Source organism: Cryptotermes secundus, unplaced genomic scaffold (genome assembly GCF_002891405.2).
Source record: "Cryptotermes secundus unplaced genomic scaffold, Csec_1.0 scaffold117, whole genome shotgun sequence".
NCBI lineage: Eukaryota > Metazoa > Arthropoda > Insecta > Blattodea > Kalotermitidae > Cryptotermes > Cryptotermes secundus.
The window spans coordinates 3,418,807-3,439,437 of NW_019737981.1; the positions used below are offsets into that span (position 1 = coordinate 3,418,807).

Genomic DNA, 20,631 nt, shown 5'->3' on the forward strand with positions numbered 1-20,631 from the left:
AAATGAGTTTTTGTTAGGCTTGTATAGTTCACACAACTGAGCAAATACTGTATTTGCATTTTTCTGATTATTTGTGCATATTTTTGTATGTATCAGTTTTTAGTAATTTATTCACACTGATATCAGTGTCTTATTTTTTTTTACCTGTTCGCACCATTAATCTTTTAGGAACCTCCTGATTCACATACTTCATCTATGATGAAATATAAGGTGTGGTAGGTAGATAGTCCAAAGACTGTGTGCAGCAGATAAAACAGGAACTTTTATCAGGACTGAGATAAGCTGCAATTAGCACAGGCACTATAGTCCTCTCTACAGTTTAAAAGCAACAAGTATAACTAAGCATTAAGAACATTAGTTTCAAAGGTAGTTATTTAATATTGGTAATTAAGTTTTCATTTTTTTTTGATAAATAATATAGAACAAATAATTTTGTCCTTGAAAAAATAATTTGTACATAGTAATTTTAAAAGGACAGACCAGATAAGTAATAAAAAGACAGATGTTTAAGGCTGAAGTGTCATTTATCATTATAAGATTTCAAAAGTGCATTGTGAAATATTAACACCTCCCTGTAAGGATATTTAAAATACTCAAGAATTATGCTTGAGAATGAACATAACCTGCCAGTCCTTTCTTTGTTATAAAATGTACAGTCAAAGCAAAACTTCAAACATGCTATAAATCATAGTGAGTTTCCTGAAGTCTACTTTTGATCTGTAAGGTGAAGTATAGTTGTCCCTGTGCTTAACTAATTACACACTAATCCATGGAACCGTATGGGTGAGTTGATGTATAGACCTACATTTTCTTGACCTTGGCACAAGTCATAGGTGAGGACTTTTGTTAGTACATGCTGATATAATTAACTCAGTTGTAGTAAAACCCTCAGCAGCACTAAGAGTGAAGCCCACCATGAGGCAAGATAGTCACTTACCATCCACACAACCTAAGATCCATCTTAATGTTATCCTCCAATTTTCTCAGTTTTCTGAGTGGACATTTCCACACCAAAATCCTATATGGCTTCGTCATGTTCCCTATCATGTCTACACATGCAGCCCGTCATATTCTGAATTGCCAGCATTTCACCATTAATTGACATAGGTAAATCATGAAATTCTCATTTCATAGTATTGTAGCCTCTATGGCTTCTTACTCTTTCCTTCTTAGCCTTAAGTATGTGTTCATGTTCACTTTGTTTCAAACACATCAATTTATAGTGATCCTTCAGAGTAAGTGACCATATTTCACACCTACTAATGTTATTGTTTTGCATAGCTCAGTAATTAGTGTTTTTGAAAGTAGATAGGGTAATGACAAGCATTTCTGTAATTTGTTGTTATTTTAATTCAATCTTAAATCTGAAAGTAATACATTTTAAAATATTTGAAATTGATTTATTGACAGTAGTTATATATGTGTATTACATCCTCTGAAATGTAATAAGAATAGTCAAATCTTGATATATACATAGAAATAAAATGTGTTACCCTTGTACATATTAAGTGTGATCCGTTACCGTACTTGCCAGTGTCAGCGCTAGTTGATCTGTTGTGGATGTTACAGAATAGAATGTTTTTAGAGATTGAATGTATTGTTGTGGTGGTGATGGTGATATTTCCAAGTTTTGAGTTGCTGTGTCTTTTATGTAATCTCCCAGGGCTTCATAACAAAAGGTATCTCTTGCTAATTCCTCAGTTCATACTTGTTTCTTTGTTACTCATTCATTAACTGAATGTCATGATGGTGATAGAACCCTTTGTTGAAGTTCAGTATGCCCTGGCTTTGATTCTTGGCCAAAAGGCCAGTTATCCTAATGGGTTTTATGTTTTCTTCAGTCCTTCAAAGCAGTTGCTGAGCTGGTACCATGAACTAATCCCTGTCTTTTCCAGTTTACAATGCAGAATCATCATACCATCCCACACTATATAACCAGTGCATTAGAACTAGAAAATGCTACACTGATAAAAATACCAGAACTAAATCTTAATAGTATTCACCTATTTTCTTAGTTGTACAGGCTTCCCAGGAGGTTTCCTCACTAAATTTCTGTGCACCTTTCTCCTTTCCCCATTCAAGCTTCATATCTGGCACAGCAAAACCATTATATCAGTACACTGACTGTGCAGTCAGAAAAAGTGAGAGTAAATTAACAAATATTCTGAGTTGTCTGTCTAATAATGTTTTGATGATGTTTGCACAGTTAATTTGAATGTGACATTAATAATATTGGTAAAGTTTATTTCCTTGCTAAAATGAAGTTTGTTTTGTAGATTCATAATGCATCAAATTGAATTGTTGCTGCTGGTTCTGTTACTATGGACAGCAGTGGCTAAGGCTGATCCTGTCTGCAAAGTGTGCATGTGTTCTGAAACAACTGTGAACTGTGTTGCACGCAATCTTCAGCTCCACTTCAATGATTCAGACTGGCCTAGTGACATGGTGATTACTGATGTGATGATTGACAACAATCAGTTGGTTCATGTGACACAGTATCCTCCTCTGGCAGTGCTTCGCCTGTCACTTAGTCATAATAATATTGTTGGGATTGACAGTGCAGCTTTCATGCATCTTCAGAATCTAACAGAACTTGACTTGAGCCACAATTTTATCACTTCAGAAAATCTGGCTTCAGATGTGTTCAAGGTAAAACAGCCTGTGCAAAATACACATAATTATCTCTCCATAGACCTTGAAGATCTAACAGTGGTAGTAACAAAGTTTGCCATTGAACCCAATCCTGAGGCTGTTTGATCAACTTCAGACCTCTTTGGTTTTTAACAAGCTTTCAAAAGTAAAATTCTTTACATACATTTTGTTTTCTCATTTGAATTACGTTTCCATCACATCATAAACTGCTTGGTTTAACAACCCTAATTATACAATGTGATTGGTATAAATCACAAATGACATAAATAATGTCCAACATACCTCCTTACTTCTCCTCTGTTGGGCCCATATACTTTCCTGAGCACTTTGTTTTCACACTCATGCTTTTTATCTATTTATCTTCAGAGTATGAAGCTGCAGTTTTTTCAGCCATACAAAAAAAAAACGCTTTATTTTCCTTAAATTCATAGGCTGATAACTTTTTAAAGAAATGATAGCAAGCATTTCTTGAAATTATTATTCTCATAATTACATTTTGACCTAATTTTATTATACCAGTTGATGCATTTGAAACCACATTCTATAATTTCCTTAGGACTGTTATGCCAACAGAGTAAACAGTTATATTTTTCATCATGTTGTAGCGGGTTAGATGTCCAATACAAAGGGAGCGGAGCATGAGGAGGTCCCAAAGGAAGAGGCCACTGGAAAATTTTTAAGCACTGAAGGAGTGGTATGGGGACCGGCATATAGCCGTGAGATGCCGCAATCAGCTGAAGAAACAGACTCAGGGCAATGAAGAAGTTGGCTACTGCCATTCCATTCCTGCACGATGTAAGGGACAAGGCAAGGTCAAGGCTGCATCAAAAACCCAGAAAGGAAGGCCATTCAGGAAGAGATAGGCAAAACTGGAAGGCGTCAACGGAACAGGGAGTCAAGGCATAAAAGAGTAACTATGTCTGAGGAAGGAGAGGACATCTGACAAGATCTTTGGGAAAACCATTGGGCTGGAGATCAAGAAGTGAACAGTCAGATCTTCTGACAGGTGTCAAAAAATGAGTGTCAGGACACTGTGGAGCGGTCAGCTCCTTCCAAAATGAAAAAATAAGCTACTGGTAGGAGCACCGGCCACTTTATGTAGTTTTGCCCTCACCAACTGAAAGAAAGACTGATATTAGTAAACCTTTACTGACTTGCACCTTATCAGGAAACCACTTGGGATGAGGGACCTTAAGGATGGAGCAGCAGGAGCAGTTGGAGATTAATCCCCATAAAAACTGTACCGTGAGGAGGAAGGTGAGACCAAGCACATCCCTCGGAAAAGAAGAAATTGCAGTATGTCTCTAGGCCATTTGGGATGAATCACATTAAGTATGGAGCAGTGTAGTGGTTAGACACATTTCTAGGCAACAATCACAAACAAACACGTTCCTGTGGCAGCAGTTCACACGCAATAGAGGTACTGTTGGAAATGGAGTTTTCTATGATGATCCACGCTGAGGGGTTATAAGGAGGACAATTAGAGTGGGCATGCAGAGTTGGACTGGAGCCATCATTCAGAGAGGAACTGAGTCCGGAAGCAGAGAGATAGTTATTGTTAGGAGTCATTACCAGGGAAGTACTAATGAAGACACTGTGGGCTGGAAGAGACGTAGCATGTGATCTAGTGAACTGTAAAGCGTGGAAATTAGCAATGGTGCTATAATTGAGTCTAGTTATGAGTGGTGTGCTAAGTGGTCAGTAAATCCAAAATCCTGTTGGTAGTGCCACTCAGACGCCTGACAATATAGAGCAGTTAGGCATCATCTGAAGCTCTAACCTAACCACACACATACCGTGCATAATCTCTTACCTCAGGAAAATAATTTAATATTACCATGCAGGGTATGATTCCAATTCTTTATCTGCAATTGGCTCAAAATTGTACATAACACATTCTTTATGGGCAAAGTGTGGTTCTGCCTCAGTTAGTGTTAAAAAGAGCTTGAATTTCAGACATGTTCCAAGAAACACTCTTGCATCCCCATTTGATAGGTGTCTGGTGCATGATGTCAAGTCATAGAATTGTTGGACCATAACTTTTTAAGGAAGAGTCAGTGCTGAAGTATATCAGTGCATAATTATGTGGTTCTGCTCTTTCCTGGAGCTGAATAGAAGAAGTTGTTAATTGCAGCAGGATGTCACTGCATGTCATGCAGCCAGGACAGCAATGGATATGTTTAAGACATTTTGAATGGAATGTGGCCAGCCAGATCCCTGGATCTGACTTCTGTTGACTATTTGTATGGGGTTTTCTTACAGAATGCAGTAAAGAGGATTGATGCATGTATCCAGAAAACTGAGGACACATCTAGCATGTTTTGTAAACATATTTCAAGTTCAGTAAGAAATGAAACAGTGCTTTTTATTTGGATATGGTTTTAACTGTATCATCCTGCAGACGTGCCTGAGTGTTAAAATTTTAAATATTTTCAAATGATTTATTGCCTGTAATCAGGGCTTGAAAAAGTGAAAGTCCTACACGTCGAAACTAGAAATGCTTTCACCACTCCAGAGCTTTACATTGGAATTGTTTCTTATACTTATTTAACTTATTTTTATAAAATAAAAACTGATTTACAAAAATAATAAGAGTATAGAGAAATGGAACCAATACACAAGACACATAATAATACTGGAATTAAGAAAAAGTAGTCTTACTTCTTAACAAAATCTTATTCCCATTGAACTTTGTGAAATAAATATTGAGTAATTATTATTCCAAATAAAGTATACATTATATGCATTTCGTTTCTTGCAAACAATCTTGCATTATACAGAAGAGTGAGGGCATAGCATGTTATTAATAAATTACTGCTGTCATTTTCTATTCATCAGCTCACAAAATCAACTTGCCCAAGTAAGTGGGAGACCATATTTTTCAAGCTTTAACTGTTATTATATTACTGGGATGAAAAGGGAGATGAAAGAGATACTGGAAATACATTTTTGAGGCTGGTTCTTGTACTACATTGGCTAATCTGTGAAGACAAGAAAGGAAAGAGTCCTGAGTTTTTTACAAACTATGGCATGTACTTACAGTGAAATTTTTGCATTTTTATGTGAAGTTTTCTGCATATGTTTTAGGGAGTGTTTGCCCCAGACAGATATCAGCCACTTGCTAACTTAGAGACGTTGAGACTTGGAAGCAATGCTATCCATACGCTGAAGTCAGATCTGTTTGAGCACATAGTCAACTTAAGGATTCTCACCCTTGATGCAAACCCTCTCCGTGTTTTAGACCAAGGGACTGTGTTGGCTCTCAGCAGTCTGCCATATCTTGAGGTACTGTTGGTCTCAATCACAGATATTAAAGCTCTATTGATTTAATATTTTTATAGAACATGAAAGAAACTTACGGCAGCCACATAAAATCTACGTTTAGATTTCCAGGTGATGATAACTATTGAACAGCTGGAAATTTAGTTCATAAGCAAACCTACAGATCTCTATATGAAATGTGTCTTTTATCTTCACAGTGACAAACATGGCAAAGACACTGAACTTTGAAATTTTATCTGCAAATTTAACGTACTGTGAATTTACACTGTGTAAATTAGTCACAAAAGTAGGTCACTAAATTATATAGTTCTGCACTTTGGTTGTCATACAATTTAATTTTGGTTCATACTGGTTCAGCATAACTTCTACTTTGTGTGAAGCTGAAATCCTGATCTGATAGTTTTGCAGCAGTACTTAAGTGTGTATGTGTGCTTGCACACTCATCTGCATGTGTGTGATCACAGAACCTCAAAGGAACAGAATTGTTCTTGAAACACTTGAGAGTTACTCAGCTAGTCAAGAAATTCCCCACCTTTTATGGAATGCAAGTGTTTATTACACTGTTCAACAGGGTCCACCACTGGGCATATTTGAGCAAGATCAGTCCAATCATATTTCATTACATCTATCTTAATATTGTCCTTCCATCTTCTCATATGTGTAGGTTTCCCAGGTGGTCTCTTCCCTTCAGGTTTTCCATCATTTTGATTTCATTTCTTATTGCTCCTTTGCATGCTACATAGGCCACCCAACTCCTCCTTTATTTGGTCAACCTTATATGTATGAGTCATAATTGTGCTGAAGTAAACAACAAAAGTGATCAAAGCAGTGTAGATTGGATTGAGCTAATTCAGGTTAATGTGGAGGCAGTTTTTGGTGGTTACTGCAGTGAAGCTTTTGTTTGCATGCTGTCTGTATGTCTACAGGTTTTGGACCTTTCATATACAGATCTGAAGGACCTTCCTGAATATTTGCTACACACCCCAAAAAACCTCAAAGTCCTGAACTTGACAGGTAACTTCATGACTCGGGTGCCATCTGCACTTGAACACAGTCATGCCTTAGAAGTGCTTCACTTCTCTGAGAACCCAGTTGTTGTGCTGGACCGTTCAAGGTATGTAATGGCTCCAGGTATGGTGTTTGCCTTTTTTAACTTTTTTTTCACTCCTCAGGAATAAAATGTGAAAGGAACCCATAGGACTGGATTCCATTATTCTCCATGATAAGGACAGTATAATGCAGTGTAATAATCGACACAATATTATTGCCAGTAATGAAGTTACTAACCCCATGAGCAAAATCCTTTTCCAGAAATGAATAGTCTCTTAGCTATCCAAGAAATTCCATGCTTTTTGTGAACTGGAGAGGTTCATTAACAGGTTCACAAGAACTTGGCATTGGACCCTATCCTCAGCCATATGAATCCAGGCCATCTTTTTTGCTTAAGATCTATACTCCCACCTATACCTAAGTCGCCCAAGTGATCATGTCCCTTCAGGTTTTCTAGCAAGTATTCTTTATGCAGGAAAATCCTTATTGATAAATTAATAGTAACACAGCTAGTCAAATTCCATGGCCTTTATGGATCCCAGAAGTTCATTATTGTGTTCAAAGAAGTTTACCATGAGTCCCTGTCATGATTTTAATGAATTAAGTTCACATCCTCCCATCCTGTTTTTTCAAGATACATTCTCATTTCTTACCTTCATGTTTTCCAATAAATCTTTATGTACATTTCTCATAGCTTCCATATATGCTGCATCTCATCCTGTTTGATTTATAGTTCCTAATGATGTGTTGTGTAGAGAAGAAAAACTTGTTTTTATGCCATTCCAGCCCTTCCCTCAGCAAGCAAGGATCTCTTGGTGCAAAAGTTGTCAATTTTTTACAAGTGTACATAGATTAATAACCACAGATACTTAAAAGTAATACTGCGGTGAGAAGAACTCAATACAGATGAAGACTGTGGATACTCGAAATCAGTGGTTGGTGAGGGATTGCCACGTGTTAAAAATTATGAATATGGTGATAGTACAGAACTTTGAGGTTATATCTGAGAAATTTAACAGTCATAAATCTGTTCTATTGGGAATTCTTTTTATTTATGGAAATTGATATGTATCCTTTATATAGTTCTCACTAACCTCACAATATTGTTTGAAGCATTTGAAGGAGAATATATATTGTAATAAGTTCTTCCCAGAACTTCTTGATACTGCCCTTGATTGGAAGCCAGTGTACAGAAGCTCTCTATAGACTCTATAGACTCTCATCCCTTTGCTTATATAACTAAGTTTAATTACAGCTTCAAGTCAGATATGCCTTATCTCCGTGAGCTGCACATGTCATATATGGAGAACCTGACATACATAGCCTCTGGGGCCATGTCGAAACTCACAGCTCTACAGGAACTGTATCTCAGCCACAACCCTCGTCTGTCGTCTATCCATCCGGATACTTTCAGTTCACGCAGGGATGGTGAAAAGTCAGAAGAATGGCCACCCATTGTGAAGGTGAGTGTAACAACGCATTCTCTCAAGTGTTGATTATTTCACGTTCTTAACATTCCTTCTTCCTTCCAGGTGTTATAACTCCTTGCTCTTTATTCTGTCTAAATATTCCTCATAATAAATAGATTCTGTATCATTATCATGGTGATTTGTTTACACATTCTCTAAACTTCTAGAGGGATTCTCTTGTTGTCCAGAAAGTTGAATAAGTTGTGCTTCTGCTTGCAGCTAGACCTTGGACACAATAACTTAGCTTCCTTGGATAGACATTTGTTGGGGCACTGGAAAATACTTCAATATTTGAACCTAGTTGGAAATCGTTGGCTCTGCGATTGTGAGAATCAGTGGATGGTCAGTACATTGCTGCCAGCAGTGGAGAACATCACAAAATATCAGATAGACACTCTGGAGTAAGTATGCAGTATGTAGGAAGATCTGGCATAATGTATTTAAAAGGACAGTTGTGATGTATTTTAACGTCTTGTTGCTATATCAGAGATACTTGGAAGGAAACTCAACTTGACCAAGCAGACTTGCATGAGAGAGTGTTCCATTTTAACTACTGACAAGTAGATTGTTCCTACATCAGATCTGCTGCCTGCAGTGAGAAAACATAGTGCATACTTCTTTATTTACTATTTATTAACATGACTGTCAGCCCATGAAACACATAAATGATAAACTTAAAAGAAAAACTGTAACTTAACCTGTATTCTAATATTAGCCATTACACCACACCAGATATAATTGTTGTACCGTCAAGACTTAGTCTTCTGCAATTACTTAGTCTCACTTTCTCCACACTGGATGTAATACTGTCATTTCTGTAATCCAAAGCTTCATTTATAAATCTGCGGTGCAACAGAGATGCAGAAAGTTGGTAAGGGTGGTGAAACTCTATTCTTCACATCTCAGCCCTTCATATCTGAGAAATGTGACTTAAGTCATTGAATAAGCATAACGTCATACAGGAAGAGACAGTTGGGTAAAACTATATTAGACAGAGTTTCCTGGGGATCCACAGAACCGCTGTTAGAAATTATTAATCCTGTGACAGGTGTGTGGAGCCAGAACAAATGAGAGGCAGAAAGCTGCACGAGTTGGAAGTTCGCAACTACCATATGCGATGCCTGGATTCTGCTGGGAACCACCCAGAGAAGGATGCGAAGATGCTTGTTGGGATCCTGGTGGGAGTGCTACTTGCTGTGCCTGTTACCATGATAGCTCTGCTGCTGTTCCGTAAGAGTAACTTTGGGTCACGCTTCTTCTCCCGTGGACCTGCTAGCTACTCACGGGCATTCTACAGTCCTGCAGACTCTGGGGAGAACTAAGTGATTTAATTGACAGTTATCATTAGTTTAAGCATGGGGATGTTATTTTCAAACTAAGGAGCACAGGAGATTCTGTCAAACTTGTAGCAGAACATTTATAATCCTACAAATTAATCCTATCCTGACCCTAGTCAGACAGCCTGTAAGACTGCACTTTGTTATTTCACTAAACAATAGTTGTTTCACATTGTTTTACATTAAGTCATATAACTCAGACACTAGGCCCAGTGTGTGGAAACGTCACAGCACTAACCCCACATATGGTAGTTTGCTATTGATATAAATAAGTTAATTAGGTATTACAATTAACCATCTTGTGATAATTTAAATATGTGATGATACTATAAGTGCTTGAAGATGACAGAATATTTCCCAAAATATATTATGCGCAACACATAGTAAGTGGTGTAGATGATTTATATAGTAAGATTTGCAAAATTGTAATATTGCCACAGTATGCAGGGAATTAAGTTTATCAGGAAGTTAGTTAAATGTCCAACAGATGTCACTGGTAGACATGAACACTTCCAAGTACTAAGGCTGTCTACAATAATTTACATCAAGGCATTTCTGGACACTTATACTGGGGATATTTCAGTACCAATGCTGATTATATCAGCCCTCTGCATACCATTTTTGAATATTATCTGCAACTGCCTCTTGGTGATGGCAGTATAAAACGGTATTAACCATGATGGACAGTATCGTATAAAGGTATTTGCAAATTAATGAAAGATCCCCAGACGCTCTTAATATAACTAACTAGCCAGTTCTGTTAATATAACCTGAAGATTCATCATTACTAATACCAGACCCTGCCATTTTACTTGATATACAACCAATTCCATCCATTTTCCATCCTTACAAGCTACACCTAATATAGAAGGTCATTCAAGTGAAAACTGCAAATGATAAATAAAAATTTTATGTTACAAACAACAAGGAAACTGAGCATGTCAGTCTTTGATGTATCCCTCATTATGTTTCACATGCGTCATTCAGTGTTGCATTAGCCTGGATTCCTCGAGAGAAGACGTTTTATGGTTAATGTTGAAGCACCACCATCTTGACCTGTTCACCTGGCAAGAAATTACTTCCTCTTAGTCCATCTTTTAGTGACCATAAAAGGTGATAATTACATGGAGCTTAGTCTAGTAAGTATGGAGTTGGGGTATCCATCTGCACTCAAAACTCAAGACTCCAGATCACACCTCTACCTTTTTTTTTTTTTTATTGCTAGTGGGGTGGGACTAAGTCCCTTGTACTGCGGCCACTTCTGGCCTATTGTACCAGCCCCAGATGATAGGTGAGGGATTGTGGAGCAATTGGTCCCATGAAGATTGCCCGGGGAAACCAAACCACTCGGGAGAAAACCTGCCCCAGCGCCACTTTGTCCACCACAAATCCCACTTGACCAGACCCAGGATCGAACCCAGGCCGCCGTGGTGGGAAGCCAGCGACTAACCGCTTGAGCTATGGTGCGGCCATTACACCTCTACCTGGGTGCAGGACTGTGAATATGTTGCCATCTTGAAAATCAGCTGTTTCAAGTTTTGCAGTAGACTTGGGTCCACAATCTGATGAAAGATTATCATCAGTTTTTGCATAATATGCAGTTTATGTTGGTTTGGTAATTTTCACTTGAATGATCTCTATATATATTGTCACGATTTTATGGAGTGTAACTATAGACGGGTTTTGGATTATGATCAAATTTATTGGCCTCTTTGATACAGCGCATGACTACACTTTACAGTACACTGTTATACACACACACACATACGTGTGCTCACTGTCATTGCATCGTAGCAACTTCTAATGATGGACGTTCCCCTTCCTCTGGGTTCCCAAACTGTCCCTGGCCTCAGCTACCAGTTTCTCACAGCAACAGCCTACATCAACTGGACTTCAGTTCTCTGACTAAGAAACTCATTCACCAACCAACTCTTCACTAATTCCACTGACTGACTACTCACTTTTCCTACTTATAACATCTCATCATGGACCACATAGAAAACACCACTCCTCTGTTGCAGTGCAATGGTTGCATTTGTGTCTGTTGGTAGATCCATTATCTAGCAATGGCTGTTATATAGTTGCTTGTTTCACGGTCATTGCCAAGCAACAGATCTACATGCCACAATATTAGTGTTATCCTGCCATCTTGTTTTTACCCAAAAAATTGTATTTTGTAACATATTTTCCTGCCAAATTTCTGTCCGTATTCTTTGTTGCCACCATCCTAGCCATGTGCCTAACTCATCATGGTCTCCCAGATGTCACTGGTTTAATAATACTGATCTACACGTTAATAACTTCTTCATCATTGCTTTGTCCTGGTTAGCTTCAAATATTTTCCTGAGCACCATGTCTTAAAACAATTGTAATTTATGTTCTTCTCTCAAAGTGAGTCCATGTTTCATGCCTATACAGAGCTGGCAACATTATGATTTGTATATTCAAATCTTCAGCATCTTAGAAAGTAGACAGGATGATTAGCACTGAAAGCAAGAGCTTGCAGTTTCCAGATTTTCTGTTTGTAATTGGATCATTCTGACTTTAATGAAAGGTCATATGGGTGTGGAAATTGGAAAAAAGATATTAATATACTAATGAAAAGTTACCATGTGCTAAACATGTAGGTGTAGAAGTAATACTGTTAAGGTCCTCAGTTTGAATCTTGGCCAGGACACTGGATGTCCTTGCTGAGGTTTGCCAGAGTTTTTCTTTCTTTCTTTTTACCCCCCCCCCCAGGAAAATCCCAAGTTATTGCCTTGATTAGGCCTCTGCTGCTTCATTTCAAACCCTTTACAGTTCATCATTCATCATCCTACAATCTGATGCTGTATGGTCTAATACTGAAATTATCATTAAATAACCCATGGAAAAAGATTACCATGTTTTGTTCATTGAACTCTTTGAACATGGCCACTTCTTAAGAAAAACAAAACTTTTACTAAGAAATTGTTATATCTCCCAAACTAATCCACATTATCCAATGATTTAGAGACTGGAGTATAAGGAACATGTAGAACTATTTGCATTTACTTTATTTATGCACTCACTAAGGTGCCATCACTATTACTAAAACAACCTCTCTGGTTTGGCACTGGGTCCAACACATCTCTCTCTGTCACACACACGAGCATAACTTGGCTTCATTTTCGTTTTTGGTATCACTGCTCTGACACTCACCCTTAATAGGAAAATAATGGAATTGGTAGGAGTCCATCGCAGCCAAAAGAAGACACTTCATTAAACAAAGGGTGTTCTTTGCTAATACTAATTTAAAGGGAAAATGTGGAGACTTGACAAGCATCGAGACTCATTATTGTGATGATGAATGCGTGACAGAAATTTACATTGGGCATAATACCAAGGATCACAGTCGAGTAGTTAGAATTCATACATATTGGAGGTCTCAGGTTTAATTCATAGTTCAGAGGTTGGCTTTCATGAATAGGGTTTCTTTTTTTTAGGGGGGGGGAGGGTTCTCAATCTCTTTAGGTGAATGCTGGGATAGTACTTTACTGTCAGCCATGACTTCTTCCTTCATTCCTCGCTATATAAAATATGCAGTTGGAAATGATGGTTCGTTAAATAAACTGACAAACAAAATATGGTAATAATGTGATATCTGTCCTTCATATGTTAATTTATTTTATTTATTTTAATCCAATGTGATGATTCTCTTTTAGAGGAATCATTTGAAATGCCTGCATAACAACAACATCCATCTGATGGATTTAGTAAGGATACTGGACTTGAAAAGTGGTAATTGTTATTTGGAAAATACAATGACACATGTATTTTAGGTTAGTAAGCTGTTTAGCTCTTGGAGAATTTGTGGTTCTTATGGTGATGACTATGAAGATTACAGTCTTCTTGGATGTGATGCAATGTAGTTTGGTAGATAAGCGCCAGTTTTTTCAGAGGAATGTCCTGCCTTCATTTTCTAAGTAGCAGTAGATTCCAAAAAAAATTTGATACCTGTCTACGAAACTACATGGCATTAGATCCAGAAGACAGTAAGCATCATGGTCAGCTCTTGTTACTGGTAAACTGTTGCAACAAGGAAGAAAGTTAAATAGTAAAAATATGTTGCTTTTAATATGTTTTATATGAACAATATTATCAATAAATGAAAATGTAATATATATATATATATAAGAGACCACAAAATATTCTTGATGATCCATTTTAATGAGAGCTGCATAATTATATGACAAAAGCACCCTCTGTATCATTTTGTCTTTTGTATTCCTGTATTCTTATTTACTTACACTCATACTTTCTATATTCACTGTTTAGGTTGTATCCCAATCTGTTCTGGTTCCATTTCTTGTAGTTCCTTTGCATGAAGTTCATGAGATGCATACACAACTAAGCTGTCATGACTGTCAAGCTGTTTTTTGTTCACCCCTAAAAACTACTGAAATGGATTTTGATAAAATTTGGTAGTGGGGGGCTGGGAGGGACTGAATGTGGTTTACACCAAAATATATGAAGTCAATTTAATTTTCATCTGTAGTATTGACCATTCTTTACCTGATGATCAAATTAGATTTTTATCATTTTTATCAAAAATAACTCATCATTTGGAATATGGATCAGTAAGAAAATATTGATTACATTCAGATCTACTGATCACTTTTACAAGTGGTGTATATGTAACAAAATATGGAGAAAAAAATAACTCCATGGAGTTACTTAGTTACCATATTTTGGTGAAACTGAAATGCACTTTTTTCCCACCTCACATCTATAATCCCCTGCAAGAAAGTGGATGTGGAATATTTGGTATGACTGAATTTTTTATGGTTGGGTAGGAAATCTTGTATTATAGTTTTTGATAAATATATATATATATATTGTCACGTGTTGGGTATGTCACGCGACAAATAACTTTACGTGGGTCTCGGATTTAGCGAATCTTTATTGGACTCTGACATAGCATTCATGGGATAAAAAGTTTTGACCATTAAGAACATGGGTTTTTGAAGTTCATGTCCTTTAAGTGCAATGTTAAAATTTCCCACATAATAAGTTTCTCATATATAATGTTTGTCCACTTTAAAAGTTGATATTATCAGTAAATATCTAATTTAATGCATTGAAGACATTATTACATACCAAATTGATTACATGTCACATTTCTGAACTATACCCTGCACACAATATGAATTCCAGATGCCTTCATGTAATGAAAGAAGTGCAAGAGTCAATAGAACTCTGTGGCACAGGTCATTCATACACATTGATCCATGACAGTCATTTCCTCAAATCAGATCTGAGAATGCACAAAACCAGCAAGTAATGTGTGGCAGTACATATAGAGTTGCTGCCTTTTATGTCTCTTGGTTTTACAAAATTTAAATCTGACTGATGCTTGAGGAAAAAATTAGTTTTAAACTTCGATGTGGCTTATAAATGAAATGTTATTCATTTCTTTATTTTCATCTTAAAATTCAGTTGCAGCACCCTCTTATATTCACTCACATACAATTGTAAGTACTGGTATATGAATATAAATAACATTTGATTTGATTTTTGTGTCTGTAATATGCAGTCATGGTATAATGTTTTAGGCAAGCAGCTGTAGTTATGCCTTCTTATACTGAGTTGAAAATTAGAAGGCGTATCACCTCAGTTACAGTCAGGATGAAGATATAATATTTTAATGGTGATTTCTTGGTTTCTATATGCAGATGCAGAATCCAAAATTTCCTCGAGATATATTTTAAAGCTATTTTTGTAGCCTAGATATTCCAAATGATCTACAGTTACATTACTGCCCATTTTAATTATTCTCTATGTATTCATACTAAAAATACAAATTGAAGAGTACATTATGAAATTTCTTGGTGAGGTGTTATTTCTCCAGTCTCCTGACACTTCATCCTTTTGTTGGGTACAGATATTCTTGGAACTGCGTCTTCCAACTTCCTCAAATTTTAATCTTCCTTTAAACTTATACGTCACTTTTCATACAAATATAAAGCATTTGGCAAAGTTTAATTGAAAATTTGTAATGTGAGAAAATATTCAGAGATATTGTTATTCAGTTCAGCTTATTGTTAGAAGGGATGATGAGAACCTTGACATTTTGTAAACCTGAGGAAGGAAAAGATGTTTGGAGACCAAAAGTGGAACGCAAAGAAGAGAATATTTGGAGGACTCTGATTGAAGAGATCATGGCTCAAACAGGACTGTAGCACCAGGAAAATCAGTAAAAACAGAGCGAGGAGATGAAAAATAAGATAATATTAGTTAATTAGTTAATTGAAGAATGACCCTTAGAGCAGAGTGTTCTTGTTTAGAGAAATGAGGTACACGTGAAAATGCAAACAGACCTGCTTAAACATGATACAAGTAATTTCATACCAACTAACATAAATGTGAGATAAAAAATGCCAAAGTTCTGTTGAGCCTGGTCGTTTCCATGCCATTCCTCCATTTGAGCCGGTGAGGCAGGTTCTGCTAAGCTTATGATTTAGTGTGGCTGATATCTAACGTCTGTTTCATGTATTACATGTAATTCATGCACATGTTAACCTTTATCATCTAGGAATAGGGGATTTTAAATCCCCCCCCCCCATACTACAATTCTGGTGGCTGGATTTTAACTCAGGCAATAGGATTGGAGTAATGCAATGGATGGCTGAAAAGAAAAGCTAAGAAGTGGTAACAACTGTCCAAAATATTTTATCTACAAAAAGCCTGGCAATTCTTGAGCAGCTTCTAGCAGTTTGCTTTTCTTTATTTCAGAAGAATATACCACCTCCATATTCAGGGTTGACCCTGAACCTTGAGGCAGTACATTCTGAACAGCATTACATCCCAAATGACTACACTTACTTGAACTTAATTCTTCTTGGTTAATGCATGTTATAATTTGATCTGCAGAGACTTCGTAACACAGACCAGACATGACATGCAGTGATAGTAATCAAGCTTCATATTCAACGTAAGTTTTTTCCAGAGGCCAGATGTCCTAACAGATTTAGCGTGGCTTATCTCAGTCCCTCGAGAGAAGTATCAGTGCAATGCCCCAAAATAAACTACAACCACTTCCACATCTTTCATCAGTTATTCATTAATCACGTTATCATTTGATGCTATGTAGCCTGATTTACTGACAACATCGCTAAATGAACTGTAAGCAAATAGGTAGAAATCCACATTCTTAGTACTTACGAGCTTAGTCCAACTGCAGCAGAGACATTGAGATAGTGAGAGCTGGGATATCAATATCTGTGTGCTGTATGCATGAAAAAGAAAATTCACTCAAAAATATAAATTTCAGACTTCAAAAGTGTTTTATCATTGCTAGTGTAACTCTCATTAAATGACCTTCTGGAATAGGGTCTTCCTTGAAAAGTTTATAGTTGCTCATTTGGTCAAGAAATCCGTTGCCTTTAAGGAGTCAGAAAAATCCACTATTGGATTCTGTCCTGAATCTGGTGACTCTAGTCTACACCTTAATATTCTATTTTTCTGAGATCTGTTTTAATATTATCCTTAAAATTGACTTACCAGAAATAGGGTTTGGACTGGATTCATGGAACACATGATAGATTCCAGTGGCAGACTGTTGTGAACATTCTAATTAATCATGAGGTCCCAGAAAAAAGTGGATAATTTGGCTAAGTGACTATCAGCTTCCCAAGAATGACTCTACCATGCAATTAGTCATCAAGTCCCAGATCTCCATAGTGGTCCCATGAGGTTTTCTAGCACAAAATGTGTGTATATTGAATAAACAGACATGGATAGCTGGCAAGGGGTAGTCCTTCATTTCAGAGGTTCACTATGGGGCTGATAACTTCTCAGTGTTAAATACTAGCATGTTATCGAATGTCACAAATGATAAGAAAATTATATTTAATACAAGATTGTGCACATGTGTTTGTGACAACATGGATTGAAAGGAATGCTGATAATTTTTGTTGTGTATATAGAATATCTCTACTAATTTGATTATTTATTTATTTATTTGTTTGACAGTACACTTGTACAGTTAAGTAGCATCAAATTGGATAGAGAATGATTTATTATAATAATTATTAAAACACAGGGAGGATGTAGTTGTGACCCATGTGAATTAAGTGGTAGAGTCATTAAGTTCTTGAAATGTCGTTTTATCCCATCATATTACACGGTATTCGCATAACACTTATGCAAATCCACATTGACTCTCAAAATAGTTGCCTTTGGCCACTATGCAAGAGTGTCAACGTTGATATAGCTGTCAAAAACATTGCTGAAACATATTGGCAGTAAATTCCCATATGACGCTTTGCAGCCTTTCCACGAACTTATTGACTGTGTTAGTATATCCTGGTGCTTTTTAGAGAGGCTAGGAAGGCCATAAGAAACCTCAGGAGATTAGGTTTCCCATTTAATCTGTTTGGATCTAGTAGATTTAACATTCTTGTTTTAGCTGCAGGAGTGACATCATATTAAATGAGAGGAAATTTATCATTGAAAATGAGTAGTTGAGGGCTTGGAATGGGATGGTTATGACCTATTTCGAAGTACTGTACTGGCATTTGCCTCAGTTGATGAGAAAACCATGAAATATCTGCCAAGATCTCTAGTGCCTGGCCAGGATTTGAATTAGGATTATCCTGAATATACGTGTAGAGCACTACTACTACACCAACATACTAGTTCACAGGTGTAGGTGAGGAATGTTAGCACTGAGCTAGCCAGCCTTCTCTGTGATGAAGCTTGTTCCATATATAGTATGTTTTAACATTAACAACCTTTGCACATGGAACTGTAAAATGAAACGAGTGAAGCAAGCATTGTACAATAATTTGATTAGGTTATGTACATATCTCTTTGTGTTCTTGTATTTCCTGTTATCTTATCACTTTGATTATTTATACAGTAATATTACTTGGCTCGATTACGCACTGAACAGTGTGATGACTTGAAGCTTATCTTATCATTTCTGCTTATGCTATAATATCTCTTCTTTCATCATCATGTGTAAATTAAATAGAATATATGGTAGTGCATACTCTGAACTGAAATAATATGCAGGTAGGTGGAAGTTGACAGTTTCAAAATAACTAATTCCATGGTGCAAGATATTCCCCCACTGGTTTTCAGTTCCACACCTTCCCACACTGTTTATTGTCTTGAAGATCCATTTTAATACCCTCCCATGTATTCTAAAGCCTCCAAAATAATCTCTTCCTTGAGGTTTCCTGACCAAAGTTTATAGGCATGTATGATCATCTCCATACACACAGAGCATTGGAGGAAAGGACTGTTGGTATATTCAGACAAAACTGTATATGGTGTTGGACCTCATAAAAATAAGTGAATCTCATTAAGATCATATGTATGTATGACAGAAAATGACAATAGTGTCAGTTTCAAGCAAACATTTACCTTTGGTCATAATAACTGATTTGCCAGATCAAACTGAGACTCTGGAAAATTCTACACATGCTTAAACGTGTTAATCAAAATTTGTTTGTGTGATGAATTTTAAGTACATGGTGAAAACAGGAAATATATATTTTACTTTTAATTTTGTAATAGTGAAGATGAACCGCACACGCAAAAATTGTATGAAAGCATTTTTTTGTGTGTTTGAATGTTCTGAAATTCCTTGCAAACTGATTTTATATTTGTATCCAGCTTTGCTAACTGTGGTATTTATGTATAGTTTTTAATTTGTGTACACATGAATGAAATCGGTGTCTTCCACACTATTAAGTACACACATTTGCTTGTGTCATGGGTGTCATGACATTCAAAACAAATCTAATAACATTAGTACTGCTGTTGTTTTGCATATTTCTGTGACAGTTTTTATACTCCTATTTTATTTCTACTATTACTGTATATTTTGTGCATACTGAATGCAAAGCGAACTTGGTTAAGATTTGTTGAAGGTTAACTGCGTCTGCAGTTCCCATAAGGTCTAGGTCTAGGTCTAGGTCTTGTTAATCACAGTGTTTTTAAGGAATGAAATGCCCTTGATTGGCAAGGGATTGCTATGCCTGCATGGAACTTACAAAAACCATTCAGGTTATTTGCGCTAAAGTATAAAGGAAACAGATCTTACACAATTTCTTTAAATTTTTTCATGTATAACTTGTTGACCGGTCTTATATTTCAGTTAGTGGACTGAGGAAAAATTTGATTTAGCATACATTTATATCCTGTCTTCTGATCACCGTAAACAGTCACAGTGCTTCTGAAATGAATCATATTCTCCTGCTATCATTGTCACTGAACTGTAGTATCCCTTCAATCTCAACATTGTTCCTCTTGTTCTTGAGCCATTAGACTTATAATTTAATGTCACAAATTCTTTCATTTCTTCATGTACGTAGTTATATCTTAGATTATCTTACCAACCCTAAATGTCTCATGTATCAATATTTTTATTTTATTTTTGTTGAAACATGTATGTTAAGCCAAAGTATTTACAGTTTTACATTTATGCTGTTTCTATTGTGTTACTTCAATGTGCATGTCTCACTGTCATATTTTACCCGAGATTTAAATAATTTTGCGTAATTATAGATATGTACATTAATTTATTTTTGGGTAATGTTTCATTTGAGCTTTTTGTTAAGTAGGACTCCAGAAAAAGACTTAAACTATGCTACCCAGTTACAAAAATCCACTCACCCATGGGTCTGTTCCATGCAGCTATTTTTATATTCACCACCAATTTTCATTTACTTGTCTGTGACATTTCCGTGGCTCTGATGTAGTAAAGTAAGCCTTATATTTGTCTGATGTGAACCTAAATGAAATTTACCTGACTTCTTTCTGTCAGCTCCCAGTACCAGATGTTATCAAAATCATTAAGTAAGTAAGGATAT

General features: G+C 36.5%; 1 protein-coding gene across 4 annotated transcripts in view; it reads left to right on the forward strand.

Annotated features, from left to right (window-relative positions):
- The first annotated feature begins 124 nt into the window (after window positions 1–124).
- LOC111870566 (SLIT and NTRK-like protein 2) overlaps window positions 125–20,631 on the forward strand; it is a 34,979-nt gene continuing 14,472 nt past the window's right edge. For 2 of the 4 annotated variants that reach the window (XM_023862950.2, XM_033753893.1), the window contains exon 1: window positions 18,755–18,826. In XM_023862950.2, the coding sequence (XP_023718718.1) occupies window positions 18,821–18,826 (6 nt within the window). In that variant the 5' untranslated portion in view covers window positions 18,755–18,820. Of the gene's footprint in view, window positions 367–2,276; window positions 2,650–5,739; window positions 5,938–6,860; window positions 7,049–8,239; window positions 8,448–8,672; window positions 8,855–9,501; window positions 15,628–18,754; window positions 18,827–20,631 lie in introns of those variants that run through there. The other 2 variants (XM_033753894.1, XM_023862894.2) reach the window with 2 other exon arrangements.